A 27874-nucleotide genomic window follows, 5' to 3' on the forward strand; every position below is an offset into this window, starting at 1 on the left:
ATTTTGGGGTAACTGCTCCTGGATAACAGTGAAGGCAAATCCTTATAAAGAACGCAAAGGATTAATGTTAATGATGGCTCTAGATATGTTGACACTCCACAAACATATCTTTACAGACAAGTATGTCTTAGCCCCATAGAAATCTTGTCCCTAAAATATATCTACCTTAAAGAGATTCATAAGAGGACTAAAGAAAAAATATTTCAGTAATGCGTTTTTGTCAATAGTGAAAATCTGTGAAGATGCTGGTCATGGCTTATATTGTTGAACAGGACTAGCTTAATAAAACTAGTAGTGGGAAAATTGCAATTACAATATCTCATTTTCAAAACTTTTCTTTGGAAGGATAGTAATTGTTATATGTTGTTCTTCATACACAAACAATCACCTAGTTGTATTATCCATTCATCCCTACAAAACATTAAATTTAAAGTCTGGTGCACTGCACATGTATGTAGCATTTAACACCTACACATCGATTTTGTGGAGATATAGAAGCACTCCACAGAAGTTTAAATTGTCGCAATAATTACACCCTTACTTAACTTTAACAATCAAAAGATATTTTTCCTTTTACAAAACAAATTCTCACAAAGTACGAGCCACAGAAAACAGCTTGCTCGATTCACGTAACTGATGAAAGATTCTTTTGAAGTTCAGGAAAGTAAAAACTCAGTCAAAGAAACTATCAACAAAATACTATTTTCAATGAAATAATTCTTAAATCATTAAGATTTCTGAGTATTTCCTGCCTTGAAAATCTGCAGTGGTTTATGTCATAGTGACAAAAAAGGGGGAAACAATTTGAAGCAAAGAACAGACAAAAATCCTAACATCTAATCCCATATTGACAATCTGATGGCTGTTATGAATAAGTTACATCGTTTCTAGTGGTTGGAAACTTTTACTGAGAAAAAATAATTTTCCTGTAGTTTGTATCAGTTATGAAACTGACTTTAAACTCATTATCAGAAACAAGAATTTCTATTCAGTTGTCATTGACAAGTAAAAAAAATCAATACAACATCTTCAGAGGAAAAAAAACAGAACTCTTAAAATTGCCAATATTTGCAATTCAGGGTTGTTCTGTGTGTTCCTTGAAATATTTTAACATTACTATCAATAACATACTCCCCGTATTAAGATTCAAAAAATGTCAAAATTCTAGACAAGTCTCTAAAAGTCATGACTAAGACATGTGCAACAAGCAAAAAGCTCATATACAGATAAGAAAAAACTTTACTTCTCAGCCAATTATGCTCAATATTTTTAAAAATTCATGCAACCACCAGCTACTGTTTGAATATCAGATAAAATTGAACACTACATAATCTGTTGGTTTATAGGTTCCTTGATTTGTTACATGAGTGCATTTCTCATGGTTTATAAATACAAACATAGTATAGCCTTCAACCTCTTAGCTTTGACTCCAGGGTAAAAACACCATTAACCATTTCAGAAGTCACTGCTGTGGTGTTTGTGCTCTCCCATACTAAGAAGACATGTCTTTTGGACTATACAAATTCAAAGAAAATACCCTGCTGGTCAGCTGATGCCAAATATTGTAAATAGTGAAATAAGAAAACGTGAGCTCTGATAGGATTTGACTTATACAACTTGGTAATCATCTAGAAGTGCATAAACATTTTTTTATTACCAAATGAAATATGCTGATTTCTTACAGAGAAAAAAAGAGGAAGTAGACTTGATTAAGAGAAACAAATCACTCTGTCTACAATGCTGCTGCTGTTTCTCCTGTTTTCGTGACAAATATCTATTTCCTTTCTTTTACATTTTCTACAAAAGTACTGTTGTAAACTAAAGCTTGTGTTGACATCTGATTCATTTTGTGTAACTCCACTCTGCCGGGTTTGGCAGTTGTGATTGTATCACATAAGATTTTGATTGTGAGCAGAGATCAGCATATTCATGATAAATCAACTAAAAAACTAGAAACAAAATATATCCACAAACCCTGCCTCTTCCATCCCAGCTCTAAATCATATATTCCTATGTGATAATCTGGAATCTATAACTTTAAGATTCTAGTGTTGACATTCCTTTGATATCATAGGGTATTCAGTGATCCATCTAGAGTGATGACATACAGTGCATGAAGTCATTCTGCTAGGTAAGGCACACATCAACACACTGTTATACGGTGGAATGGAAATACATTAACAAAACCTGAGAGAATAGCTGTTTTCAAATCAACAACCGTTGCTTGAAAATAGTCCTGCTATAAAACACCATCAAAGCGAAAATTATTACTGTCAACTGTTTTATGCTAGTTTGCAAAAATGCTGTCTGGGTAAAACAACACAGCTGAATCAGATACAGATGAAACTGAGTTTGATTCCAAGTTGCCAGTCCTAACATTTAGTTATTTTGATCTTTTTCAGTGTCAATTAACATCGTGTCTGGAACTTAACTTGCATTAGGAGATATTGATTCATTGAACAAAATACAGACTTGCTAGAAATGAACAAATTAGTAATTCCTTTCAGAGTGCAGAATGTTATAAAACTTTTGACGGTTACCATCCGTGTTTTACATCAGTCTATGTGTCTGTGTTAACTTAAAACTGAGAAAGAATACAAAAACAGTTTACTAAACTTAAATTTCATCTTCACTAACTTGGCAGATGTTGCGTTAATATTTCTGAGAAACTATGGTCAGTGAAACAACAGTATAAACAAAAGAAAGACTCAAAGCAAACTATACTGAAGTTTTGGTTGGGATGGAAGAGACAAGAGTTAAGGATGGCAGTTGTAACGCGTAAATAGAATGTAGTGCTGAAAAGATGAAATTGAGATCTAACATGACCTTTGCCCATGTTGATCAGTTATAATAGGTACTGAAAATCAGAGGTGAAACTACAGATTTTTCACTCAAAAGAACACATTTATCAAAAGCTCTAGCTCTTACACAAATGGAGAACAATGCATTTATGAAACAATTGTGTATAGAATACAACAGCACTATGATCTGTGGGTCGGATGTAATCCAAGCTCAATGCTGCATCATGGACTTGCAAATGTTAATAGCATAATAATAGGGCAAAGGTCATGTAAAGGAGTAGCCATCTTGAGTCCTGTATCTATTGGTAGAAGGTATGAAGCTGGTAGGTTTTCCATATATGGTCATCTGCTTTCAGTCCCCCTATGTTATCACCACACTGTAACTTACGAAACCAAGCAGATATTTTAACAGATACTGACAACTAACAAAAACAAGAATTTAGATTGCTCAGAGTCACTCAGACATTGACTGGTGGTGGATCTGAAAAAGAGAAGACAATAAAGGTAATGAAAATTTGGGTTGTACAGTTAATCAAATTTGGACAAACACATCTCATCCAACGTCATTTCCCTTACATGTAGACTGCAGTTCATAAGAAATGTGGGCCATCAGAAATAGCATGATCCAACATCCTTTTAGAACCAAGTCATAGATAGTTGTTGCCAAGGTATAGGTAAGAACTAAGAATCCATAATGTTGATGCACAAACATGGTTGAAATACTACCTTATTCATAGTTGTGACAATTTGACTGAGAAAACAGCTAAAATCATAAACAGGATAGTTCTGTATCAGCAGAAGAAACAACAAGTTTGCAACCACTTATCTAGTTGACTACCTGATTGACAATGCATATCTCATGCTTTAGGATGAGATTTAAGGATTCACATTGTTAGCAGTTGCTAGTACAAATGATACCAGTTGCATGTGAAAATTTGTCCTCCAATTTTTTATGTTTCTTTCTTAAAACGTCATCTTTATTGTCCCACAATGCAACTTTGAAGGTTAACAGCATAAAAAATGTGACACTGCTTATTATTTGTTCAATATGTCTCCGCATATTGTACACAAGTCATCTTCCACTTGACTAATAATAAAGCTGCATTTCAGTAGCTGCCCAGCAAGCAACTTAGTGGCAAATAGATGACCGAAAACTGACTACGGCAAAGGCTTACCAGTTTTTGTTGCTTCTTTCTTACACCCTTTGAACGTACGAATACCTTTGCCAGCCCTTACACACTATTTCATGACCGACAATACCACTATACACCTAGTCACGTCACTTTGGTGGCTGCGGTGGGTAGATGCTGAATAATCTTTTTAACTTCCTACACTCATTTGAAATTGTATGACTTCACACTATCTACCTCTTACAAATTTTTGTCACTCTCCACTCTATTACATATTAGTATGCATTGTCTGTACCGACAGTTGTACAACTATGTGAATCCTTAAATGGCAGCTTAACCAAATTTAAAGTCTATTTTCCCCAGTGCCTAGGAACATTTTTGCAAAGTACATGATTGGGAATGACCAAACTTAGGCAGGAAGAGGGAGGGCGGTGCAAAGATATAAAGAACATATGAAAGAAGCATTGATCTAATGGATGAGAATACAACATGACACAAAGAATAGATATGTAGCAAGTAACGTACAAACCTGCATATGATGATAAAAAGGGTATTTGAAGAGGATTGGTACAATGGGAAAAGTGAAACAGTGGTGCATTCACCTTACCGTGAAAGAAGTAAAATACAGGCAAACTATATCAGGGATGCTGTAAGGAAGATTGAAAACTGACAACAACGTCTGACTAAAGTTTAGAACGTAAAAACTTATTTGTTGCCAGAAAAAGCCCACTACACCATGGAAACAGCAACTTTGAAATTAAATTTCATTATTGTAATATGTCTGTTCTGCTCTCAGGTCTATCTACTTTATCATTGGTATGGAATAACAAATTTAGAAAGAAAACTTGTTGGTTTGAGTGATTGTAATGGTGTGTCAAAAAAATGAAAGTCAAATCTTTGAATAGGAAAATCTGCATATGCATGTATATTAACAAAAACCATATTGTATACAATCCTTGTTGATGTTGTTGTTTAGGCAGCTATGGTCAAATTTTCATGAAATTTAACAGCATTTTTATATGTAATCATTAAACAAGAGAAATAGGGGTGTACCACTGTGAAGAATAAACAAGAAATATGAATGTTAATAATAAATAGACACCTATGTGGATGAAAAGGGTACAGGATAACATGTACATGTATGTCTGATATAAAAAATAAAATGGTTTTCAGTGAAATTTCAATGATGCAACACAAAGCAAACGTAACAATGTCTGCTGTTGCCAAACTTTGAAAGAAGCAATGGTGATTGGTTGTAATGAGTGAAAGCTATTGTGGTTGCGACAGAGAGTTGTCATTTAAATGTCATTACAAGAAGCAGACCATTTCTGAGATGTTTTGTTTTATCCAAAATGACAAGTACATGGTGTGATGCAAATTGTCAATATTAAATAAAGCTTTTCATAAACACTTCTGTCAATTGGAATTGACAAAGATTTTATCACGTGATGATATCTGCTTTTACAGAGCTACAGACAAAAAGTATCTTGTTGAATCACATATAGAGATATATACGTTTGCACCATCATCATATATGCTGCCCAATTCAATGGATATACATGTATCACCAATAGTGCATCACTGGGTATATCAACAAAACAGAAGTGGTCTGTTTCTGCCATTCTTATGCAGTGACATGCTTGCAGCTTCAGCTTAACATTGGCAAAAGTTGGAGAATGTAGAATGGAATAAATTTTGGGATGACTGTCATAAAATGTATGTGATTTTGGATTGCAGGGATGAGAGGAGTATCATAATGCAGAGTAGAGTTTTTGTAGTGATGGATTGAACAATTAACATTTACAAAGCAAAGGCAGCATTACCGGGGAGCAAAGATGACATGCAGGGAGCATTACAAGTAACATGTACTATCTGAGACTGAAAATAAAGACAATCAATGATGGAGGGAAAATTGTGCTTGGAAGTTTGGGGATTGGGAGGTCGAAAAGGGAAGCCAGAGACATGGCAAGATATTGATGAAGTTGGAGCAATTCTTTATAAACACAACTGATATTGAATTTATGAATGCACCACATACTGCAGCAGTTCATCTTGTCATTGCAAACCAACAACTGGGATACTGACATGCATGTGTAAGCAGGGATGGTTGCATAGTTATTGTTTTAAGTTTATTGTACATTTCTGTCACTGAATAGTTGCTATTATTTCATAGGTGGCAACAACCCTACGCGGCATAAATGCAAGCAATGGTTGACACTCTGCAGCAGCACGGTGACAAGGTGAGCAATCAGAACATATGATACTTTAGGTAAATTCTTGGAAGAGCAAAGCATTCTACTAGTACAAGCAATCTCAGTTTGTATAAGCTTAATCAGTCTTGGATCAAGATATTCTGCAGGCTAAGGCTGTCTACACTCTATGGCCACTATAGAGTTTCATAAGGTTGGTGCATGTTGCAGTGTACAATATTAGGCAACTTATCAAACAGGAATTTAGCAAACAAGTCTGCAGGATCATGTATACAGCTATCCACAGCACAAGGCAATCTACAGACAGGAAATGGCGAACTGCAGTCTACAGGATTATGCAATCTCATGTACAAAATCTGGCAAACTACAGGATTGTGCATACAGCTATCTACAGTATCAGATAATGTCATCAGTAGGAAATGGTGAACAACATTCTACAGGATCATGCAATCTTACAGACAGAAACTAGCAAACTACAGGATCATGCATACAACCATGTACAGAATCAGGCAATCTTACAGACAGAAATAGGCAAACTACAGGCTACACCACAATGCATACATTTATCTACAGTCTGTCAATCTCACAAACTACAGGATCAGGCATACTTTAGTAATCATACTTTTAAAGCAAAAACATGTCATTCAGAAACATTAATAGCATCTACATGGTGTAGCAAACACATGCATTTTCATAGACAGGTATTATTCTACACAGATAGCTGTGGATTACAATGATTAACAGTTTGTATCAAGGCATGCAGATTAATTAAAGGGTCAGATAGATTCTCAGAACATACATGTTGACTTCAACAGCCATGGTGATCATTGAAAAAAATGTGTGGCTATTTTCTGAAAATTGTCAAGTGGTTCCTGACATAAATATAGACTGTCATTCTTGGTAGTGATCATCACTTTAGGAATTATTGTTGATATAAGCCAATGGTGATTCAATGGTAGAAAATTGGCCGTAATTTGACTAATTTCAGAGAATCCATTGATATAAGACAGTACCAGTACACAAACAACATTACAGCAAAATACAGCAACAAAACTGACAATACCCATAAACATACAAAGCCCAAGTGTATCAATGGCTTTTATCAAACTTCATTTAGAATTCCACTCACGGGCAGCTGTATGGTTCACCAGTTAATTTTCTGCAGTATGGTTCCATCATGCAGTTATACATATGTCACCACACAGCCATTGTGTCATGCAATTATCAAACATTGATATCATGCTGCCATGCAATCAAAATTATCTTGTTGTTGTTGTTGCAGTTTGGCAAGTTCTCAGTCATTGTTTGATATAATACAATATTTTTAGCAAAATTTGACCAATTTCTTAAATTTTCTTCCTGCACTGACAGATACGAAAGCATTCAAAATCATTTCCCTTTTAGAACTAATGGACTTCCATGGCCATTTTCTGTGGGCAAATGTTTGGATGGGTAATGCCTAATTTGGTCGTAAAAGGATATATTCAGTTTTTACATGCAAGATTAGGTCAATAAGATAGGATTTCACATGCAGCTACAGCATTCAACTTTACACAGTAAGAATCAGACTAGGCTGTCAATATGATTTGGATGGTGTCTGCTGACTAAAAGAACAAATATGACAAACAAACTGAATATTCAGTTACGTTTGTAGGAAATTTCTTTTCAGCATTGATGACTTGAATTGATTTGAACATCGGCAGTATATGTACTATGGTCGACTGAAACCTTGAAACAATGGATGTGGACCAATGTCTAGAAGCAATAGGGTAAAGTCACCATCCAAACCAACAGCGGTTATGCAAGATTCCTATACATTAGGTGCATTCTAGTACTAGCACCACCACACCACCACCACCACCACCACCACCAAAACCACACTGCCTTTCAGAAGGAATCAACTCTCAAATAAGGACATACATATACATGTACAAAACACTGATTTACCCTTCTTGTTTTTTGAGGTCTTTTCTTTATTGTCAAGTTTCTTTGCGCCGTTCCTCTTTCTCATGAAGAAAATGACAAGAACTACGACACCTACGGCAATGATAAGGAGTGCAATCACAATTCCTGCAACACAGCCGGATGTGCATCCTCCTTTACTGGCGTCCTTCTTTGGCTCAGGATCTGATCACACATGTAGAGAAATGGATAAAAAGGACAAAAAAGGATACGGTGTAAGTACCAAAGTGTGGTTGTTTAGGTCACCTACTTGACCAGTTGTACTGAATAAAGGTGTCTGGGTTTGGGTAGGATATCATTATTTCTTTCTTTATATACAGCTATAATTTGATAATTCCATTTGATCTAAATGACTGTATAAAACTTTTATTTGAACATGTGTTTGAGTATTGACAATCAAAATAAGCTTCACAGAGATACTTTTTCGTTCCTTGCAAGTGTTTGGGAAGTTGGAAAAATTTGAACATTAGCCAGATGACTCTAATAATATTCACATCAATTGGAAAGTTTAATTCAATTTCTGACTATTAGAAGGATCTGATATTTCTGACATTATTTTGAAATAAATAAATTTGACAAGTCCCATGTTAAAGTGAATTAACTTTGCAGTTGTTTTTAATTTCGGTTTTTGATCATATAATAAATGACAAATTGGTTCATGCATGGGAGACATAGGAGAAATGAAATCAAAGATTTCCATAATTTTTTTCAGTTTTATTCAATGTTTTCTGTACAACATATACAGAAAATTATGAACAGAAAGGTACTATTTCATGTCTGCAGGAATGTCATGAGACAAATGTCTTGATGGAAATTCTGTGAAATTCTTGATGGAAATTCTGTGGCTTTAAGATTTCTCACATATCATGACAATTACAAGAAATACATGAAATCATTCAGACAATGATACAAAACTATTATGCTTTTGTCTAACTAAATGAAATGTAAGAATACTGACAACAGGAAAACAGCTCTGAACACTGCACAAACTTTCCACCATGGCATTTGACTTTCTGACCATATTACTTTGAAGATTCAGGACATCCAACATCACCAATCATTACCTTTATTAAATTATTGGACATGTTAACACCACAGTATATGAGATTTGTAGGATATGTGACATGTACGAACACACAACAAAAAGACAGTGAAACAAGTTTCCCAGAGTCCTTCAGTTCTTAATATCATTTAATTAGATCAGCAGTTTTTTTATTAGTAATGTGCCATGGTCTGGCAATGATAAAGCATTCATTCTAATAGTCAGTAGACCATTAATGGAGACTACAGTTAGAGGCAACGTCAGACCATGCATCGGAGTTTAGGTTTGTGTGGTGTCTGAGAGACAACAATGGTTGACCATGAATGACCATGAATGGCCATGGTTGTGCATAGTATGTGTGTGAGTACGTCATGCCAGTAAATTGGCAGGGACACTGTGAGGGATTGCACAGCAGCGTATCGATACACTGAGAATAAACAGAGGGATTCTACACAAGAATGCGTTTTCTGGCACACGTGAGATAACTCATGCGGGATATTCATGCAGTCACCTTGTGCAGGACAAAGTTGAGGGACACCATTCTGTGGTCATGCAAATGACTTTTGGTGGTTAAGATTTTTAAAAATGCTTTTATTGGCCGCACTGGACAGCCTATTGTTGCTTTCTGTGCCTCACTGCTTTTTTTAAAAAAAAAACATGCGGAGGTCCAAGTCGGCTTTCTGGAAGTTAGTACCCATCACCGCAATGGTGTGCTGTGTTTAGCCATTTTGTGTGATGTATTGAAATGACACCTTGAATGGACAAGACACTGTGTGCATGTATTCAAAGAAAAGTGTTTAACATGCATCCAATGTAGAAAACATTGCCTTGCAGTTCTATACTACTTTTATGTGCTCCATTTTATCCCTGATTAAATGACTAAAAAGAAAAGTACAGCCGTTCTTGTTCTCTTACTGGTGATTCAAACACAAGAAAGTTAGTTGAAATATTAAAATTTATGAGATTTTGAGAAGAAAAAATATAAAAGTACAAATTTGGCTGAAGAAAATTGTTAGTGCAGGTGGAATAAAAGACAGCAAAGAGTTGTAAAGATTGTGCAGTAAAGATCAGTCCAAGTCATTTATCATTGTTGCTTTCATTCCAGGTCCTTGCCAAGAGAAACACACCTCTACCTTAAAAGAAAATGCAATTTTGAAAAAAGCAAGAAGAGCTTTAATCTTGGAAACATTTAAACAACTGTATTTACAGAAAAAATTCCTATAGAAGAAGCAAGGCTTATGATACCTTATTAGGAATGCTTTCATGGAACAATCACTCAGTCCAGGCAAGAAGCCATCTTTACAAAGCATTATGGGAAATATTGGGGTCATGAGGTCATTGATGCCAAAAGAGCGAAATTTTGCTTATACAACTTAGGGGCATGGTATATGGATGCCCATATTTTGCAGCATTATACTTATTATGAACGATAACTTCTGTGTGCCATAGCAATGATGCTGAAAGATTAAAAGACAACCTGTTTTCTTATGAAATAAAAATGTTCTGTAAACATATTCCCAGTGCTTTTGGCAGCAATGACATTATGAATCCTACATATCCCATTATTCAATGCGAACCATGGCTCCATGTTTGGATGTGGTGATTGAGGTATTGGAGATAACAACATGGGTTAAGTGCAATGGATTATGTTACTTCTTTAAAAGGTGATACTTAATGTTTTTAGCTCAGGAAAAAAGTGATAACCTATGAAAAGTTGTGACACCACTTCAACGTTTTACAAAACAAATAACACACAACTTTTGCTGTTGCTAGTGTTTCTTGATTTACCTTTGGATGGCATCTTAGTACTTAATGGTTCTTTGGACACTTCTATAAAATTAGTTTCGATAAAACGGGAGAAAAAATATATATAAGGATAATATGGGTGGAATTATGATCTGGGCTGCCTTAATCCTTTCACTGGCATTACCAGATGCAAAGATCCAATGATGTTGTTGACGGCATGCACAACCAGTTCTGGATCAGGGACTGCTTGTGAAAGGCTTAAGAGGAGCAGTGTAAAGATAAACAATCAATCCTGTGATGTCATTGGATAATCAATATTGTTGTCAGGGTTACATCGTCACTGTTATGAAGATTGGATTTTCAACCTATAAGCATTTAAAGTCATGGAAATTTTTTTGTGTATATAATTATCCTGAAAGATTGGTTCAGGACAATGTGCAGATGTTGTTCTTGATTGGAAAAGTCTGTGCAATTTTGACTTATTTCAAACAGCAAGCCATCTTTTGCACACTGACCACTGTTGACTTGTTATGAAATGTAACCATACTGCCTTCCCTTCATAACCTTTGATAAACCTTAGATACCCTGATGATACTGCTTGACTATCCAGTGGACAACACTGCATTTGAATTCACTGCTGAGACAGAAAGGAATTCTTTCAACACAGACAGTTGACTGTCCATGATTTTCCCAATCTTCCACACAAAAACTCTCCTTTGACAGGGGCCAAACTCAAGTGTATTTTGCCATAATACTCAGGTAGGTTGTACACGTACACGAACCAAGAATCGACCAACATTTCCTTTTTTGATACTTTTTTTCTGGTCTTTTCTCCAAATGCAAAAAGTGGCGGCAAAGCAGGAGAGAGAGAAGGGTTGGGAAGCAAGTGGGATAGCTTGCCCTGTGTCTTCAGCAGCTTAGCAGAGTTAGAAATGAATTCTGAAAAGCCCATGATAGTGATGAAAGTTTCAAAGTTTGGTACAGGGATGACTGACAGAAAGATGACAGAAAGATGATTTTAGGAAGAAGAGGTCTCATATATCTTGATTAACTGTAAAAAACTCAGGTAGTCTAGACTTTAATCATCTATGGAACTCATGTTTGGTGTTTGAGAACACAAGAGGACAAATCTATAGTCCAGTTTTTGAAGAAGTAAAACAAGTCTATGTTGGTAATATCATTTGTCTGGATTTAAAGTATGAAAAGGATGTTTTATATGATCAACGGCTGCAAATGATAGTTTGAAATCTCTCACAGCAAATTGCATTCCTTAAAAAAGTTTTAGGGGACTACTGTCAAGGAAAGTATAAACGGATGCAATAGACATGTGGTTTCTTGAAGTTTGATGATTGTCTTTGACACTTATTCTTCCACAAACCATCTTTATGGAAAAGACAGAGAAATGGCACATATTATGCCTGTTATAACCTCTTCCCATCAACTACACCTCCACCAAAGAGACGGAAAAATAGAATGCAGAGGAATATCTATAATAATTGGAGATAGCTGGCATAACACACTTATGAAAATATGGTCTACATGGAAAGCCCAATGCCTCAGAAATTGATCGATCAAAATTAGATTACTGCAGAGAATATTTCATTTACAATCATTTTCATTAGCATATGTGCAATTAATGAATTTGAACTTACAGTATTTCCATATTAATGAGGATAATTTAAAAAAAAAAGCAAGGTTTTGGATCACCATTTAAAAAATTGAAGGCTTACTAAAAATTGCAAACGTGAAGGAATCGTTTGTGTTTTACTGTCATTCTGTGTGTTATGTCAACTAAAAGACATCCAAGTTCATTACAACTACGCATAATGCAGGGAAGCAATGATGGCTCTATTTCCATTAAAACTACGCATGATGCCCAGGAGCAATAGCTTGAACTTTGATAAAACTACGCCTTATGCAGGCAAGCAATGACAACAATAATATACAACTGCAACTCTGAAACACTTTGGGCTGGAACTACATGACAACTGGGGCAGCCAACAACTTTGCTTGAATCATGCGATGCCTACAGTACAGACACCGAACAAAACTTGGGTTCACAAACCACAGGGATGCTCATTGTAAACAAGGTATATTAGGAAGGTCTCTCGGTGTTCTTACGATGAAATGGCAGGCAAACGTTTTTGTGTGATTTTATTCTGGCACCAGATGAGAAAACGGAAGTAAGCACATTGTTATTTGTTCATTCTTGTTCATTCTTGCCTTTTTGAAAGATGGAATTCAGATCATAGAGGACTACTTTGCAGTCACTCAGATGGAATAAGACCAAGATCTTTTTTCTTTGTCACTTCTACATACAGTTGTCAAATTTATGTCTCTGTGTTCTCTGAGAGAATTGTTTCTGGGCACAAGATGATGAAGAAATACTTTCATGAACACAAAACAATGGACAACGATGGATACAAACCATTTAAATTGCCGGTGACATTCATTTATTGGATGGAAAGAAAATCTATCTCAAAAGGACATAACAAGGTTGAACAAAATGGGCATGGAAAAACTTCATCTGGGCAGGGTAACGTACACAGGGCAACATCATATTACCAATGTCATACTGCACACAAAGTATTGCTGACAATTTCTGACATTTATTTTCAGCAATAACTGTACATACTGTACACATGCAAAGTACTTATCTTTCTACACATGCACATCCATCAATTATGCTAGCAATACACAGTATTCCTCCCCTCTAGCACTCTTAACTCTATGGCCCCTCTACAATTTTCATGACATTGACATGGTTTCTTTCAATATGTTCTTTCCGACAGTACTGGGCATTACTGTTTTGATTGGATAGGGTAAAAGAGGAGGGGGAGGGGAGGGATATCTTGTATGCAACAAGACCATAGTATGGGGGATGCAAAAAAGGCATGATGAAATGAAATGACAACAGCTGACGGCAAAACAAAACACTTGTAGAATGCTTTGTTATTGGCGTACACATACAGACTGAGAATTGGCACACAGAGTTATGATTAATATCAGTCCCAGACCTTTGGTTGAATCCACTGGTTTAGTTGTCCCCTTTGGTGCTTCTGTAAGTTTGCCTTCTTCTTTGCCTGTCAAATCAACATGCATTTGAGACAAAAAGGCTTAAAAGACACAGTTTCCGGATACTGAGAAACAGTTTCCATCTCAGAACCAGGTACAAATGTTACATAAACACATGGTTTAGTTCCTCCATCATGAAATAGGGCAGATGATGTGATTGTTTAATGTGTCAGCTTGACCCTTCACTGCTTAATCCAAGATGGCTACCGTGGTCCAACAGTACCACTCTGCAAACCATCAGCAGCCATGTTGGTGCACCATGAGGTTAATATTCACATGCCAGCACATTAGTTTTTCCTTTCCCAGTGAGTAGAATTATTTTTAAGTCACCCTGACTGGAAACACCATAAAATGTCTTGTGATGGTTATACATCATGCACACAATGAAAGTGTTTCACTTGTGAACTTTTGGTAAAAATATTAACTGGCGCTTTGGAAACTGTTCAACAAAATTCAAAAAAAAACATCCAAAACAACAGAGGCTCATAGGTTGATATACAGTTACTCATATACATAAATAAAACACATGTTGAACTTATTGTAAACAAAGTGCACGCTATATTATGTACATGTGATATGTGGTTGATATCATGATCATGCACAGGTGATGATCATGCACACACGGTGTGATGATCATGCACACACGGTGTTATGATCATGCACACACGGTGTGATGATCATGCACACACGGTGTGATGATCATGCACACACGGTGTTATGATCATGCACACACGGCGTGATGATCATGCACACATCATGTGAAGATGACTGACATACCATATGATGCCATTTGCTGATCATTCACGTATCACATGATGATCATGTTCATATCATTCACATATCACATGGGATGACACTGATGTACATCATTAACATATGCAGATCACTATAGAGACAGCTCTACATGACTGTGCTCACAGAGGTGTTTGCTGGACAAAGACTTTAAGTGTTATGGGTAAAGAACTTCTACTATCCATAGTCCTGTACACCTGAGAGTTACATTATTTTCAAACATGAAAGTGAAAAAAACTGTTTAACCATGAATATATCTACGTTTCTATGCACATTTTAGGTCAAAGTATATTTTCCTATGAACCTCGTTGTAGTTACATCAGTATTGTTCCTGCCCAGGAAAGTTTGAGTAATCATATGATGACAGTCACAGAGCATGTAAATATTTTTTTTCAAATGTTTATGTTAGTGATGATGATCATGACAACATTTAATAGTTTATGAAAAGATATCACCTAAAATGAATAGTCTAGATGAAACCGTGTTCATCCTGAATGTGACAATTCATGATTACATGATGATGACATTCATATTAATCACAGCCCAGGAAGGTTTTCACTGCCATGCTGTTACTGTACAAATATCACGGCAACAAACTGGTAGGAAATTAAGCAAGATGATTTCATTCAACTATCAAGGCAAATTACAAATACTTTGTATCAGAAGTTGCCAGAATATTAGCACTGCAATGCTCTTACATCATTATGTAATTACATGGTATGGTCAGTGGGATACAGCCACACATAGTTACAACTTAGATCTTACATTGTCATTCAGAGCCCAGCAATCTCATAATGGAAAATGACAATTGAAGGTGGAATTAAACTTCATTTAAGACACAGAATTTTGTTCAAACAATTAATGGGAGAAACCAGGTTTGAGAAGTCACAAACTAACTTGACTTGCAAAGTTAACGGTGTGTAGTCGCTAAAGAGACATCTACAACGTGTTAGCAGTGACCATGTCAATTTGCTGTGTAAAGAACGCTGACAAATAACAAGGTAGTTTGTAACCCTTTTAATCGATACGCAATTCCACGAGATAAGTTAGATATCTTTGGTATGGTGGATTATTTTGGAAGGCAAAAATAACAAGCATGTGTGGCTTTCCTTCACTGCATACCTCAAGAGTTGTCCTAACTTCAGCCAATAAGTGCACTTATAGCTATATTATCTGTTGGAATTTGGCATTCCTTGAGAAGTCTTTTTGGATGCGATTAGCTTTCTTCTGTGTGTGGCAAGAGTGCCACAAGATGAGCTTTGAAGACTGCACTGCATTGACAAACAAACATCACTGTGGTATTGGCAAAGGTGTTACGGCAGGCATCAGACACTTAAAGCAACTTCATGGGCTGTTTTGTTTATGATTTCATCTCACACTTTCCATTGTCAGGAACAATACTCCATTGTGTGGGTACAAAATTCTTCCCAATGGTGTCCACTGTACTGAGTTGTTTCAGAGCAGTGGGTAAAGTCATTCTGTGAGTACGCAACACTAATAGCAGCTGTGATTAGACGCAGTTAGCGTGGCATACTTCTCATGTAACCTCTCCCAATGGTTCCGCAGCTCAAAACATGATGATGATGGTGATGATGAAATGGCAACACTTATGCAACTGTGGAAATTATGCGACCATACTTGGCATGACTAGAGGGAAATCGAATCAGTCTTACCTTATTTCTGACAGTTAAACCCCAAACATTGCTTTGTTTGACAGCAATACACATTTCGGCAACTTTCCAAAGAGTATTTGCTTTTCATTTTGACTTCACAGGTGTAAACACTCACGGTTTAAATCCTGTAAACTTTCTACAACATGCAGCAGATTTGATTCCAACATAAATTGGACTGACTTACGCTACATGTTAGGATTATCAAAGTGTCTGTCGCAGCAGTATGAATTCTTTGCATTGGAAAATAAAGTTTCTTTTCATAGCAGAAGTTCCTCAGATTGACTTAGGGTGTTTTATGTCTCATTTTCAACATTTGCCTGAAGATATTGTACTGCATTTGTTACATGACTGGAGGGGGGGGGGGGGGGGGGGGGGGTGGGGGGGGGAGGAAGAGGAGAGAATGAATGGTCAAACAGGAATGCATCTTTTGTGACAGGAAATAAGGTTATTACCGATGATGTAGGTTACAAGTATAAAACTGCATAGATAGAAGAAGAAATTTTGATAAAATAGACAGGGGTATATCTTAATTGACATGCCAAAAACAGATATTAGCAATCAAAGAGATTTGAAATTCTCTGTGAAGTGACATGCTAGTCCAGACTTAAGTAGTTTGGTTGTTGTAAAAGCACATTTTTCTGATGGTCATGTGAATAGGGGAGATAATGAGAGGGTGTGGAAATTTTGGATATTCTAAGGTAATTGTTTTTAGATGTTCATAAATATCGGAATAGAATTTGGAATGAGATTTCCATGATACATGTTTTGTAGATGGATAACATGCAATGCGTATGTATGTATGTTTTACAGTTGGCGAATTTGATGAGAACTTTTTTGACACTGTGCAATTATTTGGTGAGTGGCAAATTAATGAAGAAATACAGATGGAAGCTGATCTGGGTGAAAATTTAAATTGAAAATGGAAGACAGTTTACAGTGTGAGACGCTTACAGATCTTGGTTCTGAATACAAGATATATCATTGGTAGGTACAAGTGTTAGTTGTGTAGTGGCAGGCTAACATCATCTGTTGAGACAATCAAATATTTCTGAATTTCACTTCAGGAAGAAACCACCCTTCGTGTGGACCATTGCAGAATTGTCCTGTTTCTATTTCCCAGCAAAAACACTAAAGTAATGATCGTTAATATTCCAACAGGTGCACAAGTGTTGACCTGTTATTTCACAATGGACAAATCATACCCTTAGTAGTACGAGCTGCAGTGGTAGCAGAGCCAGTAGTTCTCGGCATTTGAGTTGTTATCACGCCTGTCAAGAGGATTTAAGTTAAAACAGAGAAAGAAAAAATACAAACATACAATCCTTACACTATATAACAATAAGATATTATGATAAACTGTAACGATGTCCTTACTGTCAAATGTTATTATTGAGTGATATTTTTCCTTCTTATTTTTTTTTCCTTTGCATCTCTCCATTTAGATGGCAATTCAAAACACTGTTAGGTTTTGATGTTAATATTTAGTGATGTACTGGCACTATTGCTGTACAGGAAAATACTGATTTTCTGTATCATGTTTTGAATTTGAGTGGTCACAATAGTGTCTCCATTGATTATTCATACCAGGTAAAGAAATACAAAATATTGAGACATTTTCACAGTTTATGATGCTGTGGTATTACTTTAGAGTATCTTTTGATAAACTGAAGTTTTTATATTCTGAAGTAACCTACCTGAAATATGCCTTCATACAATTCAAAACATATGAGAAGAAATGTGTAGATCAGCTTAATTGAAACTTTCCTGTTGTTACAGCTGTTTGCAAAAACCTTTGACAGTGTTTTGATATCACCTTACCCTTACTGCTGATTGTGTTTTACATCACAACAGCTATAAAACATGCATGGCAAAGACTCTATGCTTGACAAATCTAATTTACACGTATGAACAACATGCCCTGAATTTCCTAGTAAAGTGGGTTCACCCATCAGTATTTGTATGGAGGATCAAACCACTGAACTAGAGGAACAGGGTATCTTGTGTATGCTTTCTTTTCATGCAGCATTATATGACGTCATCTGAAAACAATTAACATTTTAAAAACTGTACATGCAATACCTTACTGACACAAATACCCCTTTGTTTTTATAATCATCTGTTAACAACACAAAGCAACCATGTGACTAATATTTTGCTCCATCATCCTGCTGTCAGGCATGAAGGTAAGTTTCCAGTGTACTACGATATATTTTACAATGCTCCCTATCATGACTGCTGTAATGGACTTATGAAGGCAGTGGTAATGTGTTTGGCTGGCTATTTGTCTACCAGGTGTGAGTCTAATAACTGTACTGAGAACCTGTCTGTTACAAAGACACTGATAAGGCAAGTAGTAATGATACATTCTGAATAGCTAAGTCATTCACCTTACAAATTCTGTGTCAAATACTGTTACTATAAGAACATACATTGGAGCTAAGGCCGACAAATGTACATGTATCAATATTGAGTCATTTTAGAAATCCAATGATGCCATTGTTTGCAATGAAATTGTTGTGAAAAATACATTAAACACTACTTTAAACCATGACAAAACTCATTATTATGACTTTAAAGAAACACAAAGTCTAGCTCTTACCCTATCAAATTCGTTGTAACAAAGACAGCTATGGCCAATTACAATGACAGTTGTAAAAACACAACGGAACAGGAGCCAATCAGAAAGACTGTCACAAAGTTGCTATGTTTGTCACGGATGGTTATATCAGTGTTGAGTGCTTATCAAATAAACAGATAACAAAGTACACATCTCTTACTTATCAACATACCATTGATCATATCAATAGAAAATTTACAGAAATAAAAACCAAGACAGAGAATGACAGAAACGCTGTAAATTAAATAGACCACATTAGTAGGTGAAATATCTGCAACAATTCAAGCAAACAAAAGAACTGTGTTAATACCAACATGCTGAGACTCACTAAGACCTTAATTGCTTTACATATCTACCTGCCCTACTTTCACCGCATAATGGTATGGCTTAGGTAGTTTCGTGTTTTGGACCATACCACTGTGCAGGAAGTAGGGTTGGTTTGCCTGAGGTGATAGAAGTTGAGAAAAGATGAACAGAAAGAACTTAACTATTGTTATTTGAAAACTCTGTTCTGATGCATGAAAACTTAAAGATTTTTTGAAATTTTGGCCACCGATCAACCCAATGTCCTCTGTATCTCAGGAAATGGGTACAGCTCTCTAAGATATCAAATTTGGAGAGTGAGTGAAAGAACACTTTTGTAAATTAAATTAAATTACATTTCTGAATTCCCAACATTTATGGTCTTGACGTCAAGAGCTTTCTGTTGTTTGAGTGAAAGAAATGAGAGTGAGAGTACAGAATTTACCCCTTCAAAGCAGTGGAAATGTCCTGATTTCAATGAGGAGGACGTTTCCAATGCTTGAAAAACCAGGGGTATGAGAGTGTGCTTACGGATGCTTACACTGAAATGGTACTTACGTGGTGTAACGTCTACTGTAAGTTGGCTGCTTTCCATAGTGAGTGTGTCACCAACGTATGGGTCCTGTGAGACTTTGCAGGTGGCTACAATTTTGAGGTTTGGATCAGCGCTACCATCGTTATCTGAACTTGAGGTGTAGTTGACAGTAAGGACACTTGCTACATTGCTAGTACTGTCACCATTTTCTGAAGATGTGGTGTCTACCTTGATGTTGTTGATGCCACCTTCCGGAAGGTCATCATCGGGAAGAGGTCCCATCTCAAAATCTTCCGGTAGCTCACCAGCGACATTGAGATTATTATCAGATGTGATAGAGTATGTCCAGGTTAACTTGGGAACTGGTTTAACATTGTCTACTTTGCATGTTCTGGTGTACGTGAAGGTTTCATCTGGTTTGGGTACTTCAACCGTTGTACTATCCTCTCCACCAGTCAGCGCTACAGACTTCACAGGAGCTGCAATGATTAAACATAAATTACAGTGTAGATCCATCAGTTACAGTCATGAAAGTCAAAAACAGCATTAAATGTTAAAAAGCCCTACAGTCAGTCACTGTGTTTATTTTTATTTGTTTAGTTTTGTAGTACTTTGTATGAACCTGCACCAGACTGATAATGTTACACTAACAGACTTTTGAACAAATCTGGACTTGGCAATCAATACAAGAAGAAGAACAATATTCAACTATACAAACAAAATTCACGACTGTGATGCTCGGAACAAAATGACCGACAAACTGGTGATAAAAGTTAATGGGTCTTTAACGGCTTGACCTGACTGTCATTGGACTCTGTTTTATATAAGTTACTATCTGTTCAGACTTACCCCAAACTCCAATAGTGGCAGACTGTTTCTGTGGATCTGATGCTAGTGAAGTGCATGAGTATTCTCCTTGTTGGTCAAAGCTTATACTCTTGATCTTCAAATTCCATTCTCCGTTATTCTGAAATGAACATGTTGTCAGTGTAAATCTGTATGAGATCATTAGTGCCATCCTCTACACATCTTACTGATGACATCATATCATTAGGGCCATCCTCTACACATCTAACTGATGACATCACATCATTAGTGCCATCCTCTACACATCTAACTGATGACATCACATCATTAGTGCCATCCTCTACACATCTAACTGATGACATCACATCATTGGCGCTATCCTCTACACATCTAACTGATGACATCACATCATTAATGCCATCCTCCACACATCTAACTGATGGCATCACATCATTAATGCCATCCTCTACACATCTAACTGATGACATCACATCATTAGTGCCATCCTCTACACATCTAACTGATGACATCACATCATTAGTGCCATCCTCTACACATCTAACTGATGACATCACATCATTAGTGCCATCCTCTACACATCTAACTGATGACATCACATCATTAGTGCCATCCTCTACACATCTAACTGATGACATCACATCATTAGTGCCATCCTCTACACATCTAACTGATGACATCACATCATTAGTGCCATCCTCTACACATCTAACTGATGACATCACATCATTAGTGCCATCCTCTACACATCTAACTGATGACACCACACATTAGTGCCATCCTCTACACATCTAACTGATGGACATCACATCATTAGTGCCATCCTCTACACATCTAACTGATGACATCACATCATTAGTGCCATCCTCTACACATCTAACTGATGACATCACATCATTAGTGCCATCCTCTACACATCTAACTGATGACATCACATCATTAGTGCCATCCTCTACACATCTAACTGATGACATCACATCATTAGTGCCATCTTCTACACATCCTACTGATGACATCACATCATTAGTGCCATCCTCTACACATCTAACTGATGACATCACATTAATGCCATCCTCTACACATCTAACTGAAGACATCACATCATTAGTGCCATCCTCTACACATCTTACTGATGACATCACATCATTAATGCCATATCCTCTACACATCTAAATGATGACATCACATCATTAGTGCCATCCTCTACACATCTAACTGATGACATCACATCATTAGTGCCATATCCTCTACACATCTAACTGATAACATCACATCATTAATGCCATATCCTCTACACATTTAACTGATGACATCACATCATTAGTGCCATCATCTACACATCTAACTGATGACATCACATCATTAGTGCCATCCTCTACACATCTAACTGATGACATCACATCATTCAAGCCATATCCTCTACACATCTAACTGATGACATCACATCATTAGTGCCATCCTCTACACCACTAACTGATGACATCACATCATTCAAGCCATATCCTCTACACATCTAACTGATGACATTCAGGGTTTGAAATTTATTTTTTTGTTCGGTGGTCAAGTTTGACCACCAGATTCAAATTTTGGTGGTCAATTGCAAAATTTGGTGGTCAAAAAAATCAGTCATATCAGAGTGTAAATCTTGTGGAGGTTGGGGTCCATGGGGGTGAATAGTGGGCTGTACATGCTGTTTTGGAACCATTTCACCATGCTGCTACACATGTTAAGTTGGTTTACATGTACCGGTATGTTGGATGCCCAGTAAATCCACTGTCATTACAGACCAACTTGACTAATGCATGAGTGACTGACTGACTGGTTATATGCAAAGGACTTGAGTTACAGATTTTAAGTTTTGACAGAATTACTGTGTAATAAAGAAATGACAATTACTGCTGATAACATGACAATTATTGCATTTTTTGGACTATTATGAAGTTTTGTATGTGTCACTTTAATGACAAGACAAAATTTGCTAGGAGATGTTATTCAACATTAAAAGATTTTATCACAATAATCATAGCAGTAAACAGTAAAACAAAGAGAGACATTGTCTATCCAAAGGAACACCTCATTTGAGTAGAGTGGAGTGGGGTTGAAGGACTGACATTAAACCACAGTGGGGGACTGTGATTGAACAGACAAGACGTGTACTAGATAACTGCTAAAATATCTATCTCTGAGGACAATGTATTGTTTCTGGATACTCCTAGCAATAAACTGTGAGAGGCATGTAAGATTTACAGCTCTGCAGTGCACTATTGTGACCTCACAAACTTCATGTTCACGATGGACCATCCAAAAAGGAGTCTGGTGGTTGAAATAAGATGATTGGTGGTCTTTTGACGTATGACCACCGGTTATTTCGAACCCTGACATCACATCATTAGTGCCATCCTCTACACATCTAACTGATGACATCACATCATTCAAGCCATATCCTCTACACATCTAACTGATGACATCACATCATTAGTGCCATCCTCTACACCACTAACTGATGACATCACATCATTCAAGCCATATACTCTACACATCTAACTGATGACATCACATCATTAGTGCCATCCTCTACACATCTAACTGATGACATAACATCATTCAAGCCATATCCTCTACACATCTAACTGATGACATCACATCATTAGTGCCATCCTCTACACATCTAACTGATGACATCACATCATTAGTGCCATCCTCTACACATCTAACTGATGACATCACATCATTAAAGCCATATCCTCTACACGTCTAACTGATGACATCACATCATTAGTGCCATCCTCTACACATCTAACTGATAACATCACATCATTAGTGCCATATCCTCTACACATCTAACTGATGACATCACATCATTAGTGCCATCCTCTACACATCTAACTGATGACATCACATCATAACCAAATCCTCTAAGCCAATCAGAGGTGACATCTATAATAACTACGATTCGCTAAACATTTATTGGTGACATGATTTATAAAAAGTTTTGCAAGAAAAATTTTTTTGAGTTTCCTCATCATAATATTTCAATGAATGAAATAGTAGCTTGGGCACATAATGAATATATGAACTTGGTCAGGTAACAAGTCTATCTGAAAGAGGGTATTTTGTCAGCTTCATTTTTGTGAGTTGATAAACCATAGTAGAGACTGTACAAAGAATGAAAATTCAAAATAAAGTACTTATAAAATAACATCAATTGTCTCACCTGATCGCCCACAAGTTCTACGAGATCATTAAATTCAGTTGCAATGTTGGTACCGTCAGTAATTGTCGTGGCTGTGGCAGCGCCCTCTGTCAACAACGCCCATGACGGAGGCAAGTTAATATTGAGATTATCTAATTCACAGCTCAAAATGACTTCTGAACCTACTTCATACTGACCATCTGTTGGAGTAGTACGCCATTCAGCTGCTCTACAAACTGTAAAGGAAAAGAAAATCAGATTTGTGATTATTTGCCACGCTACGTACAAGAGTCTAATTCATTTCACATTGCTCAGGGTGAACTAAATTCTGTGGGAATTACATGAATGTTTGTTATAAAACTTATCTTGTCTGCTGTGTAGACCATGGTAAACTATCTATCAAGTAGAGGTAGTGCCTACTCCTATGCAGTAGCCTGTCAGAGTGTCAATGTATTTCCTGGTATGAGCCTGACAAACTTCAAATAAGGTTGACATAAGACCCGCCGGGTCTTACGGCGGGATATGGATACTGTTCCATTTAAAAGCAACATTTTGACATTTTTTTTATTCAGAAGTTGGAAACAAACACTTCCTCTTCAACAAATAATATATTCTGAAGGACTATGAAAAGGCAGAGGTTAAATCTCTTCAAAACTACTTTCAATTTCATATGATCAGCTCTGTTAAGAAATCTTAAAACATAAATTGTGTTTAAGTAGAGAAAATAGCAATTAAAATAGCAAATTCTACGGGAGCTTCCTTGAAGAATACCCAAAAATAAATTGATAGATACTTATTCTGAAAACAAAAGATTTCTATATAAAACTTGAGAGGGCGCTACACCTTACCAACACCATTTTCTCTTTGAAATGCCTGAATTGGGACATTACCATGCATTCATTGGGTATAACAACGGCAGACATCAGTGGGCCGTGCTATTTTACCTGGTATAGTACTTGGCTTTGCTGAATAATTTTTGTGCAACAGCAACTCCTGTTGAAACTCGGGGGCGGCTAATGACTCTCAGTAAATGACTCTTATTCAAAATGTATCAACTTTTACCGCAAACTTTTTTTCATATAGTATTTACAGAACATAACGTGAAAATTGTCACAAATTTGGATTAAATTTTTATTTGAATGTGAAAAATCTGGAAAAAAAAGAGGCCAGAAAATCAGGTGATTTGTGTAAATTTACATTTCCTGATTACCCAACTTACAACTGCTTATAAAGTAGTAAACCAGACAAACATTCTGATCTTGGGTTTAAAACAAAATAATGAAACTGAATGAATCTATGAATGAATGCTATGTTATGAGCAACACTGCCTTGATAGTCAAACTATGTGTTCATATTTGAAATATCAAACTAAGAGGTACTTTAGTTATTTTTGACACAAATAATTAAAGAAAACTTGATTTATGAGACAAGACTTTGATTAAACCATTTGTTTTGTAGATTTGCGACTAGGAGTTCGTTACTCATGAATATTTAATGAAAACAAACACCAACCTGCAATGCACACAGGGATAAGGTTTGGCAGTCTTTCACTTTGTGAACTCAGTGTATTGTGTGGCCAGACAAAGAAATGACCAACCATCACTGACAATACATCCATTCATGAGAACCAATCAATAGTGACATTGTCCTTTGAACAAACTGCATGGGCAAACTAGGAAGGGCTGTGTTTTCTGTTCTGAAATGACCAGAGTTTAAATATACCTATACAAGAGTGCGCGCGCGCGTGTGCGTGCGTGCGTGCGTGCGTGCGTGTGTGTGTGTGTGGCTGAGTATTTTAGACAGATGTCTGTTGCTGAATTTACAGCATTGAATACCATTGAGGCATTCATGGCCTCACATTTCTAGGAGGATGTTGCTCCGTTCATTTTTCAAAATTGGGAAATATTGTTTGTTAAAATATCACAATCAGACATTGCCTCAGTTGTGCAAGCAAAATGACCATGAAGCCTTATTCCAGGTTTCATCAATATATGATTTCTAAAATGTCCTAAACACTTCATTATTTGATAACTTGATTTCACAAACAGGAAGGATGGCATACGCTGTACTGTAAATATGGACACTTTTCTTGTTCATCATTGCATATCTTTCACAATTTGTTGCTGCTCTGATGTCAAGTTATAGAGAGAAGTTGGAACCTAAAGTACCTGATGGTCTTACTTAGAGATTTCAAAAATTGACGAAGGCGGGCTAGTCTGACATCATCCTCACATGTTTAAAATCAAACAAAGGCAATACGGTATACCTAACAAATACTTTCCTATCTGTACCCACGCTATGAATGTCATCAAAGAGTAGATCCCCTTAACTCGGTAGACGAAACGCTTTGAATATTTAATGAGGTGACGCTTCATGAATATGTAATGTGTTTGTCAAGTTTGAGCTGCAGAGAGCATTGACCTGTCATGTTATCTGCTGATTATGAATAGTCAATCTAGTGAATGAATGGCATCCTGTGTATTTCTATTGATATGTGGTTGTGAATCTCTGTAAAATACACTCATCTGATTGACATTTTTGATTCCTTTCCTGTTACATAATCGAAAGCAAGACAAACATAAAATTGAAATCACAATGATAGGTGGGGACAACTGAGACAAATGTGGCTTATAATGGGAGAAATCTGTAATGCCACAAAATTGTACATCTATAGAGGGCGCCCCAACAAGTGGTCCAACTCAGAACAAGTTTAGCATCTTCCATATACAGCCACTAAAGTTACAAATACTTGTCTTTGATTATTACATTGGCCATGTTTCAAATTCTGTCAGCAAGTGAGAGAGATTTCAGACCACAACCAATCATTGTAATTTCATAGCAAAGCCAAGCTAGAGACTGAAAGATTACGATCTTCCCTTGCCCTATGTTCCTAGTTAATGAGTTGTCAGAAATATTTTGCCTGTAGATGCATATCAAGCCACATTATTCAAGACAAATTTGAACCCTGAGAAAACTACTATCATCTTCTTTCAAACACTAAACTCTGTATCACAATGTAATTTTCTGCAAAGTGGATAGAATGATTTCTTGTTCAGATCATGAAACAGAAAGCTATCATAATAATAATATTGTGCACATATACTGCAAGCAGTTTATTGTAGAATATTGACATGTATAAAAGAAAGTGGAACAGAAGTGATAGGAAATTTAAACAGGCCGTACTTGCAGAGAACATTGGCAAAAAAATCTTCCACATTACACAAAAATTTGCTCATTCAATTGACCACCATTACAAATGCAGAATCACAGTACTTGAAATTGTTGATCTGTTTAATACTGATGTTTAGTCTGGAGTTAACCGCTCTAAATCTCCAGTATTAAATAGCTCAATAAATGGATTTAGAATGACATTAACCCAGCACATACATTATCCAGTCTAAGACTTAAATATTTTAAAATCTGTACAAAACTGATATGACATGAGCTTTGTGGAGAACATGGCATGTTTCACAATGTGTCAGTGGATTTTGTCAACTTACATTGATGTAAACCGTTTGAGGTTTAAAACAGGAAATTTCTTGCTTGACATTGAGACTAAACATTTTCAACTGGGGTCCTAAAACTTTTTAGGCCAGGATGAGTTCACACTGGCAGGATCATAAAATACTGATATTGAAAATAGATAAATTGATATAAGCGGTGCATATTATGGGTCACACGTCATAACATTGACCAGTCTTTACAGCTGGATGGAATGAATGTCTACTATGTCTTTGGCAAAAACCTCAACAATATTGCTTGAAATATCTGTGGAGATAATTACACAGTTTGTACCCAGGTAACTTTTGTGGTCACTCATAAGTACTTCAACAATTAATTGGAATCTATTTTAATAATCTCCTCGTTGGCTACCTATGAACACAATGTTGGCAAGGCATTCACAAAGTACTTGGCACCATGCTATATGGAATGCTTTCCTCTGTTGCCATGGCAATTCCACTCTGACCAT

The 27874-nt window shown here is 36.4% G+C and overlaps 1 protein-coding gene across 1 annotated transcript; it reads right to left on the reverse strand.

Moving 5' to 3' along the window:
* Positions 1-27874, reverse strand: LOC139128997 (uncharacterized). The gene is made up of 9 exons (XM_070694673.1): positions 27778-27874; positions 23926-24140; positions 20736-20853; positions 19910-20365; positions 17634-17699; positions 13909-13974; positions 10934-10975; positions 8089-8268; positions 1-3282 (listed from the first exon to the last, which is right to left on the reverse strand). The coding sequence occupies exons 1-9, from the start codon at positions 27872-27874 to the stop codon at positions 3260-3262; spliced, it is 1263 nt and encodes a 420-aa protein (XP_070550774.1). The 3' UTR covers positions 1-3259.

This window comes from Ptychodera flava, unplaced genomic scaffold, assembly GCF_041260155.1.
Source record: "Ptychodera flava strain L36383 unplaced genomic scaffold, AS_Pfla_20210202 Scaffold_83__1_contigs__length_492613_pilon, whole genome shotgun sequence".
Taxonomy (NCBI): Eukaryota; Metazoa; Hemichordata; class Enteropneusta; family Ptychoderidae; genus Ptychodera; species Ptychodera flava.

Coding starts and splice junctions, on each gene's coding strand:
- LOC139128997 (XM_070694673.1), bottom strand. CDS start 27,874: ATGGTCAGAGTGGAATTGCCATGGCAACAGAGGAAAGCATTCCATATA. Junction 20,854..23,925: donor TAGAACTTGTGGGCGATCAG/GTGAGACAATTG, acceptor TGTTCATTTCAG/AATAACGGAGAATGGAATTT. Junction 20,366..20,735: donor TGCCACTATTGGAGTTTGGG/GTAAGTCTGAAC, acceptor TAATCATTGCAG/CTCCTGTGAAGTCTGTAGCG.